Here is a 20,921-nt window from a genome sequence, read left to right as displayed (position 1 = left end):
CGCTGCGAGGAGAAATTCGTTTGGGAGTATTTTTAGTACAAGGGATCCAGAAACACGTAAAAAACTTAAAATTTACAGAAGAAATGAATGATGCAAGTACTTAGACGTAACGTATCGTAACCAAATCTAAGCTAACCTGAACTAACATAAACTTCCCTAATATTATAGAAATAAGCGAAATTCTATCATTTTTTGGAAAATTATGCGGGACACTTACACTAATTTAACATACACTAACATAACCTACATTAAACTAACCGAATGTGAACAGAAATTACCAAAATTGTAACATTTTTTAGAGAAAAGAACCCCCTTCTGCTAAACATATGTATTCGTTTGTTTTGAATTTTTACTTACTTTTCCACACTTCGCGTAGTACATTTTACGTTTCAACATACTATGACGCTGCTAAAACTTCATGATACGACGCTCTTTATGACATAGTCCTTTGTAATAAAATCGTATGTTTGCATTATATCCATCACAAATGTCTATTGCTAACATGAACACAACATTTCCGCCATTTATTTCCACCTTCTTCTCATTCTTGTATTCTTCCGCCTTCAGGTTCAGTAAATACCGGCAGTTACACTTACAATACGTTCACTCGTACTCAAAATGCATTTCAATATTATATCTATGAACAGAAATTACTTATGTTCACACTCTACTTCTTTCACGAAAAGTGTTTGACATCGTATTTAACTTATAAATCTCGTTTTCGGTAGATCTGCTCGGGTGAAACCCGTTTAAAATACTAAATTTTCATTTTCTGTGTGTGTGTGTGGGGGGGTTGTATTCCTTTGCACAGATTTACTTTAGGAGGCTTCGGTGTACGTACATAATAAGAACATGGAGCAGGCGCGTTAGCGAAGATCGGTGAACACATAGAGGTTGGGGCAAAACATTGTATATGGCTTAAAATCTCTTACTTTACGTATTGAATTATGCATTTGTGCGTTACTAAAGAAATTACAGATTGGTGTTGCAAAGTAACATAACACATTACCAGCGTAAATTTCTTAATTTCATGAATCGCTCAACTCTCGGACATTTCTATAGTAGCGTGTGATGAGTTAGTACATTGACTTCGGATACTTCACTTCGTATCCTGTGCTTACTAGCTACCTTATGGGTGAATCCGTGCTTAAGATCAAGTTTAATGTTTTCTACGTAGAGACGTGTCTCATAGGGAAGAACACAACCATTTAGATTTACACACTAGTTTATTAAAATATTATTACGAATTTGTTTTGTAAAGTGTACAAACATGTACAGCAAATCTGCACCATTATTGCGCTGAAAATTACACTACGATATTTACAGTTAAATTTTTCGGTCCATGTTCCGTTAAGGGGGTCCAAAACTACACTGGAACCCCTTAAGCTAACCTAACCTAACCTAACCTGACCTGACCTACCCTAACCTAACATAACGTTATATTATGTAATCAAACGAAAATCAATAGAAAGAATTGCTGTCAAAGACACTGGACCCCCTTAACGGAACATTGACCAATTTTTCCATTGCAATGTTTATACACTGCACAGTATTTGCAATGTGACGCCTGTTGAACTTGGAAACTATTCCTGTTTTAAATGTGTTCTTTTATAAGATATTGTCTGAAATGTATATAGCATTAGCTTATATACGCAACTAAATTATGGAATAGATTTACAAGGGTTATAATTAATAAAATCATGGAGTTCACTTACCATATAAATTGTTTCTCTACCATCATTGTTAATTCCTCGTTCAACTCGATAAGTAAGTCGATTTAATGTTTCAAATTCCTTAAACCAAGAGATCCATTCTTCCCTTTCTCTTATACAAAGTCTAATTACATTATTTTCTAATTTCACGTAATTAATATTTGTAGATAGAATATACATTATTCTTTCTGCTTTATGCCCTCCACAGCTCCACTAGTTACTTCCAATCCAAGTGAACGATTCGATTTGTGTCACTACTCCGTTTCTGTCTTAGAATGGAATTATAACGTATGAACAATTCAACCAATCAGAACTGCGAAATTTCTCCGGTTGTGGATTCTCGGGCGTGAAAAAAATATGCATCCGGGTTCCATTTCACTTTCCTCCGGCTGCTACAAACAAACAAACAATTGCCTAGAGAGCGATCGTGGCTAAGGAAATAAGGATCTGCAGAAGAAGATGATTTTAAATATAAAGTTGCTTTTGTGAACGTTCTTGTAAGTCATTTCATTAAGACTGGCAACTTAAAATATAAGGGAAGTATAAAAACAGTGTTATATTCTTATTATATTTCAATTCACAATGGCTGGTGAGGCGTCTGTTAAGTTAGAATTGATGTGCAAAGAAGAAATTGCTTTTGACTTACCTCAGGAAGATCCACTCGAAGGGAAAGGGTGGACATACGAACTGATGACTGACAAGAAAGAGTTAATATTATCCACAACGGAAAGAGAGGAAACAATGGACAAGGATACAGCTATGTGTTCTTTGGATGTGAAACTAAACGGTGATAGGGTGAAATCAGAATTAGCAGTAGAAGAAGATCCTGAATTTGAAATGGTTCAGGAGACTTGCGCGTCGTACTCTAATGACTTCCAACAATTAACAACAAAAAGTTTAAATTCACTTCGCCCAGAAAGGTAATGTTCAATTTTTCATATACTAATTGGCTCAGATTGATAATACGGTTACATGCGTTCGGATAGTTTGTTGGTTAAAAGCAATTTTTCACGAGAAATATTTAGGTATGGGAGATATTTCGAACGTAAGTTAGTAACCTACAATTAGGAAATTGCAAGGCACAGATAGACAAGCTGTATACAAAATAAAAATGAGATCGATACGACTCATACAAATCTTATGTAGTTTAGATCTTGATAAACTAATTATTTCTTTATTATTGATCACACACTTATCACTAATTGTTGCACATATTTAAAATATGGGTGCTCGACAATATTGTTTTATTTATATAGAGACTTATGTAAAATAAGAAATCGTGAGAATGGTATTTATCCTAATATTTTGCAAAGTTAAACGTGGTATGTATTATATTGGAGCAAGAACTATTTAGAATTTAGCTCAAATGTGTGTAGCCTCATTTTTCCGGAGGTGTTCGAGAGACATTTTAGGAAAGAATATTTTAACCATCAAAAGATGTTTGTTAATTGCAGAGGTCCACACATCAAACCATTTCATAGCTTCACTCATTTCTTTCAAGGAAGTCGACTTTTTACATTCCCAGGAATCATTTCTAGAGTATGGACCAAAATTTCTGAATATATACTCTAAGGGCTTAGTGAACGTACATGATATGAAAATTATTGTACAAACAACGCTAACCAGCATGTGCTAGATGGCCGGTAAAAATAAGATTGCTATGCAGATTAGGGCATTACGCAGAATGTTGGTAAACGAGGATAGCGCAAAATTCTTTATTTAGGATAAACTTACATGTCTTAGGTGTTGAATGTGTTCTTGTACGTTCCTAAGTATTTTATAGGTAACATCCTGAAAGGCTTTCTGTGCTTGTATATTTGTGTTCCAAATTAACACAATATATTAGGGACGTAATTCCTTAGTCATATGAATTCCTTCCTCCCCAAACGTTTTTCTAGTTTTGTGTCATGATTTGCCACATTGAATTTTGATATTTCATTTCGCTTACAGTGGTAACTAGCTACCGTAACACGGGGTTACTTTGCACATTGGGCATTACTTCCCACAAAATATGAAAAGAGATTCAGTCATCTGTTAGTAAAACCCTGAACTGTAAGCAGATTGGTGGTAGTTCATATTTTTCCCACTGGGTGTGTCTGTACAGTCATATGGTACTATGTTACCGTGGTGTCACATATTCTGTCTGCTTGTATGTGTGGAATGCGGTGAGCGGGTAATTGAATTTTGGTTTCATGGCGACGATCGTGGCAACTATTCTACAACCGACTTTACTGAATAGATAACTTAGTTCTTTTAATTTTTAGTAGTTAAGTTTAACAAATTTGGATTTGTGCTTTTTACAATTTAGAAATTTATAAGAACATCCGTAGCTGGAGACTACAAAGAAAGTTTGAATTCGTTCTATTTCAAGCGCTTTCCAATGCTTTTTTTTTTTTTTTTGCCCGGCTCTGAGCCTATCGTAGAAGTATGTATTTGACATCTAGCTATTCCTAGTAGAAGAGGCAAGTAGCTCGCGAGTTTTTTTTTTTTTTTTTTTTTTAATGAAGAAGGTAGCATTAATGTTTGTACTGACAAACAATGAAAGAGATTTTGATCGTAGCTTTAAAGTTGTTTCAAACTTCGTGATCAGAACGGCTCCTACTCTGCGGATGGTATAATTTGAGAACGTTCCATTTCTTTTAGCCGCGTAAAATAAACTGAGATCTTATTTGAATAAATAAAGGAAAGTAAGAATATCTCAGGTACAAACCATGAAAAATTTCCCAACCATTCTATTTTTAACATCTTTCAAACTTTAACAGCTATTGCCAGTTATTTCGCTTCTAACTGCAGTGAATGTAATTTGAGATCACGTCTTTCTTATTAGGTGAGTTAAATAAATTTTGTTACTCTGCTTTTAGATTTTAGATAGAGTGAGAATGGCCATAGATACAAGTCCCGCAGGATTTTGTGTTTTTTTATTTAAGAACAGTTTTGGAATAGAAGATTAAGAATAGATTTATCAATACAAAATAACTATGCAAAGTATCTCTTTTGACAATAGAGAATCTTAATATGTTTTAAAAATGTGCCCGGCGTCGGTTTCTTCTTTTTGGGTTTCCTTTAAAGGGGGGTGGTCATTATGACTACAAATCGATTTCTAAGTAACGTTAGTTTCAATTTTTGTTATGGAGCAGCAACATTTTATCAGATAATGTTCTCCTGTTACTGTTGAAAAGGGTATGTTATAAACGACTTTTCGTTCTTCTACATAGAAATGTAGAACTTCTGTATAGATCATCATTATTATTTAAATTCATTTCAGAACGATGTTAAATCAAATTTCATTGTGGGTTAATGAGATGTACTCATAAAATGCCAGCGAAGCGTTATTTATTTATTTATAAATTAGCCTTTTTAGAGTCCAGATTAAGAATATCATAAATACGATATTATTAAGTACATCCCGCCTATCGAACAAAATTTCTTAGTATGTTAGTAAACTATATCGTATAAGCTGCATTTCATTCTTGAATGTAGGTTTACATTAGTAAAGCACGATGATGGTTGAGTCCAAGTTTTTATGAGACAAAGATTTAAACTGCTTAAAAAAAAATTATTTTCCACTTTATTATATTTCTTACACGGGAGAATATATTCTATGATCCAATCGAAAGTGAGAGTAAAACGAATCAAGACAGACGAAAAGGTTATGGAGCTAATGGTTTATAGTTTACTTGTGTATCAGTTTTCTGATATATTTTGTGTTTCCGCGTATTTTTGCCTTTCTTTAATTTGCACTTTTCTCAATTTTTAAGATTTTTTCACACCATTTTAGACTAAATTCCACCAAGATATCAGTTTCTATCATTTTCTCAGAATGTATTGATAGCTTTTCCCATAGTTCATACTGCCTTTTTGGACAGGTCTATATATTTGCTCTTAAAGTTGTAAACGCTGAGCTATTCCATATAAAATCAGTAAGTTCACAAGCGAAGCCTTAAAAATTAAAGTTATATTTTATGTTTCAAATGAAATTGACGTTGGTTTGATTTGCACTTGCTGATGGCTCAAAGCTCATAGGATACAGGCTTGGGTGTCGTTTCTAAGCTTGTGCATCACCATTTACAAGAATTTCCATTAACAAACCTGGATTTCTTTAATATGTACTATTGTTTTCATTTGAGATTTTAGCCTGCATTGTCCGTTTTTTGTTCACTACTATCATCTTTATCTCGGGCACTCGCGTAATGCCTTTTTCATCCTTGTACGGGTCTATTTCCTTTGTTTTTTTTTCTGGTTAGCTATAACTCAGTAGGTTACGAAAATGCATTTTAAATTTTGCATCGTCCCTGAATTTTAAACTCAATCTTTTTCTCCTTCGTTTCCTTCTGCTTTTTAACGCTTAAGAGGAAATATGTGTATGTCAGACACCTATGTTTTTTCTTTGTATTACATTGGCAACACTGATTCACTCAATGTATCGGATCTCTCAGTACCTTCCAATTATTTAGTTGTATGTGTGTCGCAGTAGTCCATGTCTGAGTGAACATTTATCGATGATTTTAGAAAGAGGCACACATTTCCATTATTGTTTATATTTTTGCGTGATTATTGGACACACATTTCCTGAAGGGAGTTTTGCTTTCAAAATTTTTTGTGGTGTACTTTTATTTACCATGAAATAGAAGCTATTGAGCTCTTGAAACATACTATTTTGTTTGTATGAAATTTTATGTATTTGCAAAATATAGACCTATACATTTGTATGTTTGTAAGATTGCTGAAGGCAATGGTTTCATGGTAAATTCAAGGTGAAAACATAATAGTGTCTGGAGAAAAGTAAGATCATTATGTCGTTTCATTACGTTTCTGGTTTTAAGTTTGTTAACGTTGAGTTCTGCGCTTAAATACAATTACTATTAATGCGAATACATTATACTAATCCTCTGGACTTTCCTGACTGGGTATATACTATTCATTTCACTCCGTTTGCTTGTTTGGAAATAGTTCCGCACGTGTGAATTCGTTTTCCTAATGATTACACTAGGAAAGTAGTACCCGAGTCATGTGCTGGCATGTGATGGTATTATTGCCACCTCGCATACAGTTTTGATATTTCGTGACTTTTCACGTCACACTCTGTTAAAATAAAAATTAATGGTTTAACAAATTCTTCATTGCCATAAACAAGTAATAAAAATATCATTTAAATTACTTTGACGATTCTCATAGTACCTAGATACAAAATTCAAAATATGTATATTGCATCCGTTAGTGCGCTCTAGTTCTGAAACTGAGTTGTTGACCACGCGGAATTTACGTGGCATTTCACACCAAGTGTTGACAATAAGGTAACTCTGGTTAACAAAAAAAATGTCCTTGTAATCCACAAGGAGCGTAGCAGATTGGGTGTCGCGTAAGCGAAAGTTTGTACGGGTAGTAAGGAGTTGGAGAGGGGTGGGTTCCGAAGAAACCAGCAGGAGGCATGCGTTTTTCTGTGATCAAATAATATAAAACATAGAATGTATTCGTTCGATTGTAACGTTATAATTAAATTTAACGTATTTTTCGTCACATTAGCCCAGTTCCAATACTAAGATAAGTCACTACTATCAGGCATCTTTAATTTATACGTATATTTGCAATAACTAGTGATTGCATAACTTTCAAATTAGACACATCACATTCACCACAACTACTTTTTGTTATGTAATCTCCATTAGCAAATACCATTAGCAAATCTTATTACTGTAACCACAAATAGAGATTATCTATCTAAAATCAACATATATTCTATATGTTTCTTCTTCTTCTTCTTAACAACAGATTGTGCACTTTTAAGTAGTACCTTTCCCCAAGATAGCTACAAGAAAAATGGAAGTAATTCACAAATATATAATATCGTTGCATGATCTGAATTGGCATGTCATGAAATCAAAGAATACAGAAGAGAAAAGTTTCAGACCGTGCGTTTTCAGTGATGTCCTTAACAAAATCATTCAAAGTGTGACTAACCGGATTTCGAAACACGAAAACCTTTACCACGACTTTGTGTGTTTCGATCCAAGGCGGATTTCTGATTTACAAGACGTACTACCCTCAAATGCAATGAACAAAATCTGTGGCATAGATGAAGGGAAAACTATCGAAGAACTAAAATTTTATGCAGATATTTAGTTCAAGACATCGCAAGGAGATGTTGGGTGAATATGGTATTGAATATATAAGTAGTGGGTATGAAGAGGAAGCATGGTGAAGCAATATTGAACCAGGGATGTAAGAAATCAAAGTGAACTTGCAAGTCCTGCCTCACGTGTGGGTTTAATATTACATATGAATATCACATGTATGCCTTATGTTATACATACCTCTTTAAAATATACAAGTTTTTCCTTCTATCCCTCTTACACATGTAGAAAGGAAGTTGTAAATATGCTTTTCTTGAAACTCAATATTATAAAATAAGGATTGAGAGCGAACCTCGGGAAAGAAAACCTTCAATCGTTTATGTTAATGCAGTATGAAAGGGATATACTAAATACAGTGAATAAAGATGTCTTAAATAATAAATTCTGTCATAATAATTCATAATTGAAAAAAAATCTGATATAAGGTAAGGATGTCCTTTCTTCTTGTCATGTAAACAGATCAAAGTAATAAAAGTTAAATGCTATATATATATATATATGATGCACTGCCACTACATATATATATATATATATATATATATATATATATATATATATATATATATATAGTGACAGTGCATCAATAGTAATTAAGCTGTCTGAAACCAAAGTGAACTATCATAACCCCATTTTCGAGCTGTCAACAAGTATGTATAAAACTGAAAACCCGGGATGTCAAATACCACAAAAATTGTACATTGCCACATTTTCACATCACTTTCTCATGTGAGTTTATCCACCACTCTTTCCAAAAGTGATAATTTATCAGAAATTATGAAAAACTACAAAGTTTAATCTGGTTGCTAATAGTTTGAAAATGCATTTAGTTCACTGTTTTCACTCTGTTCATTGTTTCAGACGGCTCAATTGAGGTCCCCATAATAAAAGGGATCCAAGTTATACATGACGTTTCCAATAACTTGTATTTATAATCGGAAAACCACTCTCCGGATCACAATATGCAAACTTCAGAAACCTCATCGCACTCCTCTCGAGGGTCTACCAATGAGTGAATTCTGTCGTGGTTATCCTCCCAGCTTATATACAGATGATGATAAGAAAAATGAAAACACTTGTTGTTGGCAACACGTCAGATGTATGGGTTTGGCAGTTTTGTGGCACGTGCAGCGCCGGACCGCTGATGGTGGTGTGTTAGGTCGGTCTCCATACTACGTCAGGCGCAGTGGAACAGCAGTGTCTAGTGGCTGCCTCAGACGGAGGTAGTGTAAAATGGGACACCTATCAGATTTTCAAAGTTGGCAAATTGTTGGTGCGCGGTTATTTGGAGTAAGTGTGACGGCAGTGGCCACTATGTTAGGTGTGTCGCGTGGGACAGTGTCGCAGATGATGACGGCCTACACAACACACGGGAAAACCACATCGGGGAAGCAGAATAAAATCATGATTGACATTTCACGCCGGGTATTAAAGCGCATTGTCACCCAGAACCGTCGTGCCACTGCGGAGCAAGTGGCAGATGAACTCAATCAGCACCCCCCCACCATGTTTCGACAATCACAGTCCGCCGCGAAATAGATGACATGAACTTAAGGGGTCGTGTTGCACTTGCCAAACCGCTCATCAGGGACCATAACGCTTTCACACGCCGCAAATGGCGCCGCGACCATGCAGCTTGGACCGTTGAGAACTGGAAACGTGTGATATGGTCGGATGAGTCATCCTTCACGCTATTCCCAACCACGGGCCGTGTTTATGTGTGGAGAACACCCAAAGAAGCTTATGATCTGCAGTGTCTCCGCCCAACTGTGAAACATCTCGGCGGCTTGGTGATGCTGTGGGCCTATGGTCAAACTTAGCGGACGAATCACTGCCAACGATTATGTCGCAATTTTGGAGACCACTTGCATCCTGTGGTCCGGATGTTGTTCCCGGACAATGACGCCATCTTCCAGGATGATAATGCACCCATTCACACAGCTGGAGTTGTTGCAGAGTGGTTTGAGGAACATCGGGATGGCGTTCAACACCTTCCCTGGCCCGCCCAATCACCAGATCTCAACATAATTGAACATCTGTGGTCCGTCTTGGAAACACGACTCAGGCGACGATTTCCACCTCCATCCTCTCTCACAGAACTGGCCGATGCCCTGCACGAGGAATGGTGTAAAATTCCACTTGCTACCATTCACGACCTCTATGCCTCCATCCCATGTCGCATCAAGGCTGTTCTGAAGGCGAAAGATGGCCCGACACAATAATAATCTGGTAAGTTGCAACTTCGTTCAGGTGTTTCCATTTTTCTGATCACCATCTGTATTTCACTATGGAAAGTCAATTTCCTAGACATAAATTTATCTACTTGAAAAGTCACTTCCCTTGCCCTCCAAGGTCTTCACCTTATGTTGGATGTAGATGTATTATTGAGTGTAACGGAATAACATTATGTGGTTTTGAAACTTACAATTTTGAGCGTTTAAACGGTCTGCGAGGATAGTTTGTAATAATATTCCACATACAACTGTTTATCAGCAAGTTAAATAAAAAATACGCATATGTTATAACGTCCGTATTTTACATTCAGTGCGCCTTATTAATGATTTTAAGTCTACACCCCTCACAGGTTCTCATTATGACTCTGGTAGAAATAAGAACACTATTGATTTTAGAAAAATCCAGAGGCCAGACTAATCCAGAGGCATGGGATAACATCAAGTGGTAAAATAGAAAATTAATTTGAGAACTTAGCTCAATATATAGTAAAGAATATCGCGAGAAGAAAGAACAACTAAAACAAGTGAAAAATCATACGTTACTTTAGCACAAATTATAAATATTTACAAACGAAACCTAAAACTTCTTATATACAAAATTAATTTCTCTCGAAATAACCTGAAACAGGCGATCATCACTTCCGTTTTGTTAATGTTCGTTATAATACATGTTTGTAATTCCAGATTATTGTTTGGCAATAGACCAAATAGAAAAGAGAAACAAACCATAACAAAATGATATTCGGAAGAATGAAAATAAAGCCAAGAACAAACTTTTAGATGATATCCCTGTTGATTGCCAGCAGTTTCTTCTTGTTTGAATTCCATTTTACTCGCGCTTTATCCTATCGATTTTATGACAATACTGATGAGAATTAATCGCGAAGGATTCACACAAATAGTAACATCATATTTAACTAAATACAAAGAAGAGAAAGTAGCTTTTTGATTCACTCCCTGCTCTTTTAGGATTTCCATTTTTGTAAGGTATATGCTATTAGAGTAATTTTTAAATTCAGAAAATATTTTAAAAAACACAACGAAACGAAGGAGAAAGGGATTGAGTTTAAACTTCAAAGACGATGCAATATTTAAAATGCATAATCGTAACCTACTGAGTTATAACCAACGAGAAAAGAGAGGCAACGAAAATAGACAATTACAAGGAAGAAAAAAGCATGAGACAAGTGTGCTAGATAAGACTGTAAGTAGTCTACAAAAAACGGAGAATGCAGGCTATAATCTTAAAAGAAAACAATAGTACAAATTGAAGAAATCTAGGTTTGATAATGGAAATTGTTGTGAAGGGTAATTCATAAGCTTAGAAACGACACCCAAGCCTGTATTCTATGAGCTTTGAGTCATCAGCCAGTTCTACTCGAACAAACGTTAATTTCACTTGAAATGAAAATCTAACTTTAATTATTAATGCTTCACTCGTGAAATTCCTGATTTTGTATGGAATAACTACGCGTTTACAGCTTCAAATGCAAAAAAAAAAAAAAAAAAAGGACCTGTCCAAAAAGGCAGTATGAAGTATGGGAGAATCTATCAACACACTCAAGTACTGACAAAATGATAGAAAACTCATATTTTGTTGGAATTCAATCGACAATAGTGTGAAAATAGTCTTAAAAATTGAGAAAAGTGCAAATTAAAGAAAGGGAAAAATACGTTGAAACACAAAATATATCAGAAAACTGATACACAAGTAAACTATAAACCATTAGCTCCATAACCTTTTCGTCTGTCTTGGTTCGTTGTACTCTCACGTTCCTGCACTTTCGATCGGATCATAGAATATATTCCCCCGTGTAAGAAATATAATAGAAGTGGAATATAATTTTTCTTAAAGCAGTTTAAATCTTTGTCTCATAAAAACTTGGATTCAGCCATCATCGTGCTCTACTAATGTAAACCTACATTCAGGAGTGAAATGCAGCTTAGACGGTACAGTTTTCTATCCTAGTAAGAAATTTTGTTCGAAAATCGGGATGTACTTAATAAATTCGTATTTAAGATAATATTCTTAATGTTGACCTTACAGGGCTAATTTATAAATAAATAAATAACACTTGGCTGGCATTTTATGCGTACATCTCAGTAATTTGACTTAACATCGCTCTGAAATGAACTTAATTAATAATGATGATCTACAGGAGTTCTATATAGAAGAACGAAAAGTCGCCTATAAAATACCCTTTTTATAAGTACAACGAGAACATTATCTGTTAAAATGCTACTGCCCCATAACAGAAGAATAAACTAACGTTACTTAGAAATCGATTTGTAATCATAATAACCACCCCCCTTTAAAGGGAACCCAAAAGGAAGAAACCGTCGGGCACATTTTTTTTTAAATATATTAAGATTCTATTTTGTCAAAAAAGATACTTTGCATAGTTATTTTGTATTGTTAAATCTATTCTTAATCTTCTATCCTAAAGCTGTTCTTAATTAAAAATAACAAAATCCTGCGGGACTTGTATCTATGGCCATTCTCACTTATGTCTAAAATCTAAAAGCAGAGTAACAAAATTTATTTCACTCAACTAATAAGAAAGACGTTATCTCAAATTACATTCTCTCCAGCTAGAAGCAAAGTAACTGGCAATAGCTCTAAAGTTCCAAACATGTTTCAAATAGAATGGTTGGGAAAATTTTCATGGTTTGTACCCGATATATTCTTACATTCTTTTATATTCTCAAATATGATCTCAGTTCATTTCACTTGCCTAAAAGAAATGAAACGGTCTCAAATTATACCATCCGCAGAGTAGGAGCCGTTCTGATCACGAAGTTTGAAACAAGTTTAATACCACGACCAAAGTTTCTTTCATTGTTTGTCAGCACGGACATTAATACTTCCTTCTTCATTAAAAAAAAAAAAAAAAAAAAAAAAAAAAAAAAACTCGCGAGCTACTTGCCTCTTCTACTAGGAATAGCTAGATGTCAAATATGCATACTTCTACGTTAGGCTCAGAGCAGCGTAAACAAATATTCGAATTCGAAAGGGCTTGAAATAGAACGAATTGAAACTTTCTTTGTAGTTTCAAGCTACGGATATTCTTACAAATTTCTAAATTTTATAAAGCACAAAGTTCTTATTTGTTAAACTTAACTACTAAAAATGAAAAAGAAATAAGTTATTTATTTCGTAATGTTTGTTGTAGAATAGTTGCAAGTAAAGGGTACAAATCCGACACAAGTTAGGAAAATATTTCCAATCCTTATTGTTGAAATATTATCAAACTTGTGGTAGGTAATAACTGTTTTTCCGCTTCTCAACACAAAGGATATAATTTGAATTTGTCTTATCCGTAATAAGTGAGGGAAACAGATTTGTTACTATGTGATACAATATAAAATATAAAACTATGTCCGTAGATAACAAACTAAAATTATCCGTTTCTTCTATTCTTTACGTACTATAAATTTTGGCCCCTCATTTACGCTCTCTGAGGAACTGACATGGAAGTGTTTAACTTCAAATCACGTTATCGCTATTCGATGAGTGAAATAATTAGTTATTTTCTACAATCTATTAAAGGATAAGAATATATGGTAAGGTAATATGGTCAACCACTTGCACCTTCGTTACTTTCTGATTATTGCTAGTGCTCCTATGTTTGTGCTCTCAACATAGAGCTTATCATAACCTGCTCTAATGGTAATCGCAAAAATCGAAATATATAGCCTACTAGGATTGAAATTTTGCTTTTACAGAATTTTTGCAAACAATGCCTCTCGTGTGTTATTAGCATCGTGAAACACTCTTCATTATTGTTTTTTACGCTAAAAGTAAAAAGGGCATGCGAAGATAAATACTACAATCTGAGTATCGAAAAATTGAAGAAATATGTTATACATCACATTATAAAATACAGGGAGCTGAACTGTTTGAAATAAATATTTAATATGTTGAGCGTGTTCATTTAAGTGGCATTTTATTAACTTACGTTCATTCAAATGGGTATCATAAAGACGGGAACAGGATTAAAACTGTACGTCAAATATTATAATGTGAGTGGTCTCTCTTGTTAGAGAAAGGACAGTTGGCACACTAGCCTTTTTTACTTTTAAAAAAGTGTCGCCTGCAGCAGTGTTTTCGGAAATAAACATTCAAGAGAGAGAAGACAAACAATCTGCATACTATACTTTAGTACAAAAAATTTGTCATCTACCTAATCTGGTGTTAGCTCCAGAAATGGCTGAATCGATTGATATTAAATTTTACGTGTCAGCAGTTAGCCAGACATGTAACTCATTTAGAAAACTTTTTATTTTTTCTTACGTTACTCTCACTAGAATGAAGACACTACGAGTAAAAGAACAGATTTAAATTTTACGCTAAAAATGGTGAGTTGATTATGCTTAGGAGGTTTCTTTACGCTATACCAGTGAGCAAGTGATCTACGACTTACGAGATGAAAACGGGCAAATTCCGCAGATTCCGCCTTAATATGCATTTATGAATAACAGACAATGTTTTCTATATGGCACTAGTTTATATCTGTGGTTGTTTTATATTGAAGCACTTCGCAAAGTGTAATCTGAGCTGTGAATAAAACAAGGATTGGTTGTTAATGGTCGTGATATCAAAATTCTTAGTGTTTCATGTTTTAAGTGCATGTTTCTTATTTTCGTATCAAACTGAGACATTTATATTTTTGTACTTTGAAATAGTTGCTTTTAACTCATATCAATATGGAGGCTAGTGTTTTAGAAGAATTTCAAGCAATATTGACAGGGGAATTACAAAAACAATTAGAAACCATTGTTCTGAAAATGGAATTGAATATTGGACGCCTAGGACAAAAATAGATGAATCTGTAAGTGATTCAATTGTGAAGAGAACCGTGGCCGCCAGAGGGTTAATGGTCTTTGTTAAGTATCACTGAAGAAACCACTATATTCTGGAACATCCTATATATAGGTTCAATTCACTGGAAGTTCACCATGGAAATCGGTATATTGGTACCTCACTGTACATAATGGATCATTTTTCACTTGTTAACTATAAGGTTATTCAACCTATATGACGATAAGCCACCTATTATATTTATAATCCCTCATTTAAGCCATCATTATACCACCATTAATAAAAATGTACATATTATTCATTTAAATTTGCAGTTTATAAGTCCTTTTCTTTCATTCACTTATTTATTAATTTATCTATTTATTTTTCAACAGTGGGTTTCTCACCATGAGTGGATGTTTCAATTGATTTACCAATCTTTTTCACTGAACATATATTTGAAATCATAGTAAACACCTGAAACTAAATGTATAGACTGGTAGACATTAACACAAAAATACTTAATTACTAAACCATAATAGAAAATGTCTATATTTCGGAAGCGTTGCCTAACAACGGTGTAAACGCTAAAGCCGAAATTCCTAATATGTGTATTTAGTGTAGTGTAATGTGTGTATATGCACCTTTTTTTTCCTTTTTTATTAAAAAATATTTTGTAATATTCAACTACTAAATATAAACACATAATGTAGCATTAAAATTATAATATAAATTGATATATATATATATTCATACAAAAAAAAAATTAATAAAGCAAGACAATTTTCAAAACAAACATTTCGCAAAATAGTTATAACATTACTTGTATATTGATTATTTAAAATACTGTATCACAACTTACTAAATAACAAAAAATCTAAAGGAATGCAAAAACATTTAAAGTCTCAAGTTTCAATAATCATATTACTCATACGGCAAAACGAAAGACTCATTAAAATGTTTCAAATAAATTTAGAATAATAGGTCAACTCACAAAACAATCCCTCTTGTCTTGCTGTTATTTAAACACATATATATGAAAACTTACATTTTTTTTTTAATTATCAGTAGTACTCGCAAACAAACTTATATTTTTACCAAATCATCAGCTATAACAGGTACATAGGCATCAACACTAATGCACGGATCTTTACAACATTGGCGAGCCCGCGATTTTTATCTCATGGAATCATTACTTAATCTTATTTTCAACAAACATCTTATCGGCTACGGCAAAGTAAAACTCTACTAGCACATTTATGGGCATTGATCACGAACGAACGTCACAAGAGGGATATTCTATCCACCTCCAAAATATTAAAGATGCACAACAAACGGTTCCTATTTATCTATCATTCACAAGCTAGGCATTCGGGAAGCAAGAAGGAGTAACTATCTACGGAGTGATCCCCCCTCTAATGGCCATTGCCATAACGTTAAAATACGCATTCATTATAACTAAATTCATGTAAGGATGCCACTCTCAATCAGCCTTTTGGCATCTTGAAAATAGCCCTAAATCATTTATAATGCTCAATTGCCATTTAGTTGAACTCAAACGTGCACAGCTCTAAAACACTTTATATGCAATCATTTTGTTCGCTTGACGAACGTTATCAATTTTCACGTGCCTAGTTGGGTCATGCATTACTCCCTCAACATACCATGAACAACGGGACCTACCCATCACTAGATTCCTCAACGAATCAAAAAAAATTCTTATGTCGTTTTTTTAATATCAGAATTCTTAAATTCAATTTAAAATCCGTTACATAGTATTACAGTTGTGTGAATCATTCGAACCGTAATCAGTGAAAGATTTATGGGGTTTGTAATTTTCAGGCTGAAGGCCAACCAAAATTGCATGATTTCTTCTTTTTTTTAAAAAAAAAGCGAAAATAATTATACTCAAACAGTGACTTTAGACGGTTCTTATTGTTTCAATCACTTCTCGGAACAGTTTCTGCGTGAGTCACTTGCTGGAAGTGTTCGTGACTTTTGAGTGACGTCCTTTTTGAAAGATTGGTGGTAGTTCTTATTTTTCTGACTATGTGTCTCTGTACAGTCATATGGTAGTTTGTTACTGTGACGTCACATGTTTCTGTTTGTATGTGTGGAATGCGGTGAGCGGGTAATATAATTTTCGTATCATAGTGACAATCGAGTTAGCAAGTGCGATTGAGAAACCGTAGCATGAATTTTATTCAAAGAATTTGAACTTGTCGTTTATAAATAAGTTTGAATTAGATTCGGATATTAACTCATCGCTTTGCAGCATTGTGTGGTTTCATTGAGTTAGAGAAATCCTAATATGGTTGTGGTCGAAGGCTGAAGATATTTCCGACGTATGGTAAAAGTGGGCGTTCATTGGTTAGTCTTGTTTGTAATAATAACAAGTGTCCTCGCTTTAGTAAATCGACGTCTGTGCGGAAAGGAACATTTTTCAGTAATGTGAAATTGAGTATTGCGCATGTGTTCTTGCCATCTTATTTTTTCGTGAATCATCACTTGTGAGTTCATTATTCATGAGTGTTCTGGTATGGGGAAACGGTGAGTGCTTCCGTTATTAATTCATATTAATTTTATTCTTGATTTGCTTTGCATTTGAGTTTATAGCAAAGTATTTGTTTGGCTCCTGGTGGTTCCATTATCTTGGTAAGATTTATTTATTTTTCCTCGTCGTGCTGCACTAATTTATAATTAGTGATGATTCTTTTTTCTAAATTTTTCCTTCTTACGTCAGCTTTATAGTACTGGTTTGAATATTGTTTTTTGGGATGTTTTTACGATACTTGAGTAGGGGGTTGAGGGAGCGGTAGTCCCCATTTAGATATCAATATTGATAGTCATCGCTTCACCTGGATTGATTAGGTATAGTGTTTAGTAACATTTTGGCCCTTGTATTTATAGCAACATTCTTTACATTGTATATTACTTCGACTCGGAAAGTGACTGTAACCGATTCATCTGATCCGGTTCCGGGAACAATTGAGGAATGATTCCTAAACTGCTCTGGTAACCGGATCAGCTGAATCGCTTGCAGTCACTGTTTGACCGAAAGTAAAGATTTGCCGAAAAATCTATTGTTAGTGATTCCAACATGTATAAGCTACAAACCTACTCACAAAAATCTAGTGATTTCTAAAATAAAAAAAAAAGAATTTTTGAATGAAGGTCCTTTCAAACTACTTTTCTGCATTCGCCGCTGTTCATAATTTTTTTTCTAACAAGAAATTCATTCCGGCATCTACCTAAATAGGAAATTTACCTAACGTTAAAACACAGGAGCCTCTAGTGGTAATAAGTTCCTATCTAAGCGTTATTTTGGACCGGTGCAAAATAACCGCGAGTAGAGGCTGAAACCCTTTCTCCCAGTTTTACGTTTTTTATGACTAATACGTTAGACATTTAAATTTCAACTACTGCCTCAAAGTCCCACTATACATGGTAGTCTACGAAACTAATTTAACCTTGACGGAAATTCTTATAGATGATATCTTTGAAATTTTATCAGCCTTTACAGTGACTGCTTTCAATACCTCTACAAAAATAAACTTTCCCAGTAAGTAGAACTGAATTTAACCACCAACATTACAGCCAGAATACAGTTACATGTTGTATCTTACGGTGGAAGTTGAAACTTCCGGTTTACTGCTCATGGTTTTCCCGATAGAAAACTGTGTAACTCTTTTCGAATTTTGTGCAAAGTAACGCCCGATGTGCCAAGTAACCCCGTCTTATGGTACTTCAAAGTAGTTTTATGCAAGACATCATAGTTTTCAATAAAGAGTAGGTTATATATCATTATTTGGTTTAGCTTAACTGGGGAAAAGGAATTCCTATGATGATGTTATAAATTTATTTTTTTTTCTCTCTCTCTCTCTGTCATCACGTTAGGAATATAAAGCTCGATTCGTATACTAATTTATAACAGCAAGTTAATTTACATTTATAACTAACATTATGGATCAAATAGGGCCGCTATCAGTATCCAATCCATAGTCTTCTGGCGCAGTAAATGATGCTCCTTGGTATTTATTTTGCTTAATTTTTATAATAATAGTTATTATTATAATTACGATAAGGAATTGCAAATGTACCGGTAATGGACATTGAAATCGCAAGAATGTGCTTTTTATTTATTCTCATCAGTTTCTTATTTCAAAATTCTTTCTATATGCGTTTCTTTCCTGAAGCTAGTGCTATTTCGCCTGGCACCTGGTAAAATACAAGTTTGTACAGTATTCTAATAAGAATTTTTACCTAATACTGCGCAAAAAATTCGTGTTGTGTATCATTTGTTTAACATAGCATACAAAAATATAACAGAAAAATATATGTTAATAATCATGACCTGTTGAGTAATCGAGGACAGTACATAATGATTCCAATGATGTGTAAAAATATTTATAACAATCTTTGAAAGATTCACCACTCGAAACCGAAAATGGAATCAATAATCACTACAGTTTGGAACTACGTCTGAAATAAATAAAATGCTAAGAAATTGTTTGTGATTCATATCTAGTCCCATTCCACTCGAAACCGAAAATGGAATCAATAATCACTACAGTTTGGAAATACGTCTCAAATAAATAAAAAGCTAAGAAATTGTTTGTGATTCATATCTAGTCCCATTCGTTCTGTAAGATCCTCAAAAATTTTAAGTCATTTCACTTGTCTTTTAAATGGTGTCATTTCAAATTATAACTCCTATGGTGAAAAGCTGAACGCACGCCATTAATAGATCCAAATTCAAAACGTTACAAATAAAACGATTTAGCATATTTTTATAGCTCTTACCTACGAAATTCTTATCCTTTCCTAGATTGTAGAAAATAATTAATTATTCACTCATCGGATAGCGATAACGTGATCTGAAGTGAAACGCTTCTACGTCAGTTCCTCAGAGTCCTCTAATCAATGCAATAAATTTAGCTGTTAGAATAGACGTATCACGCAGCTACAGTTTCACTTGCAATCGATCAGGAAGGAGAAAATATCTGTTGACCGGCTTTACAAAATTTCATCTGAACTGTGAACAATTCTACAGAAAGACCAGATTGAGAAATGGAAGATCATTTCTTTTATCTCAAAAAAATAGAAAGAAAGAATAGTGGTTTCGATAATCTAGTTTGATCTACTAATCCTCCTAAACATGATTTTTTTTTAAACTATTAACTTTCGGAAAAAATTAACCTGCACAATGATGCATGTTCGGCTGGTATTGTATATATTGCTTATTCTATCTACCTGCACAATTGTGTAGGTCAGGGCTGAAAGGGTTACAAATGGTTACTAGCAATGAGCTAAAAGACGTTACATCTTCAATAACTTACTTAGCGTGATATGAAGGAAAGAAAGTTTACATGTTATATATATATAGTTAACACTTACAGTAGAAATACATCACATTTTTTACATAAATAATGAAACCGAGATGTCTACTATAGGCAGGTCACGTCGCTTGCGTCAGTAATATGCATGTGAACTGTAAAACTTTCGTGAAATGTTGGTGTATCAAAAACGATAAGATAATATTATACAATACGATAAACTAAGAATGGGCTATAATAATAAAAGTTGGCATGGTTTAGTATAGTATGATATCCAGTTGAGAAGTTAAATGTATGAGATATGGGACTTCGGTTATGGTTAATTACTGAGTGAATGAGATTCGTATATTCTTGAATGTATACGAAACTTTAAAGTGAAATATATATTTTATTTTTAAGATTTTAATATTTGCTGCTAAAATTACACAGGTAAAATTACTATGAAAACTTCAAATGAAGGTCACGTTTGTTGCAATCAATTGACTATTTCGGCCTTCATTCACAATTTCGCGAACGTATGCTGAGTACGTTGTACTTTCTTGTAACCAGCGAAACAAACATCTGATCACGAGGGTGTTGCCTGTGCAAAAGAATGTGCGGAAAACCAATGCTTAATCTCAACTTTTAAATTTCACACATAGTACAGTAAATACAACCAGGACCAAGCTTATGCTTATTGTCCCTGGTTCAGGATATGCTTATGGTTATTG

General features: G+C 34.1%; 1 protein-coding gene across 2 annotated transcripts in view; it reads left to right on the top strand.

Moving 5' to 3' along the window:
• Window positions 1-1,985: 1,985 nt before the first annotated feature.
• The window catches only part of LOC145690986 (uncharacterized), a 42,159-nt gene continuing 23,223 nt past the window's right edge, over window positions 1,986-20,921 (top strand). The window contains exon 1 of one of the 2 annotated variants that reach the window (XM_081766462.1): window positions 1,986-2,632. In XM_081766462.1, coding sequence (XP_081622588.1) covers window positions 2,295-2,632 — 338 coding nt within the window. In that variant the 5' untranslated portion in view covers window positions 1,986-2,294. The remainder of the gene's footprint in view (window positions 2,633-20,921) is intronic. The other variant, XM_081766461.1, reaches the window with a different exon arrangement.

Source organism: Thermobia domestica, chromosome 7 (genome assembly GCF_964235325.1).
Source record: "Thermobia domestica chromosome 7, izTheDome1.hap1.1, whole genome shotgun sequence".
In the NCBI taxonomy this organism is placed as follows: Eukaryota; Metazoa; Arthropoda; class Insecta; order Zygentoma; family Lepismatidae; genus Thermobia; species Thermobia domestica.
This window is presented reverse-complemented; position numbering and strand designations above follow the sequence as displayed.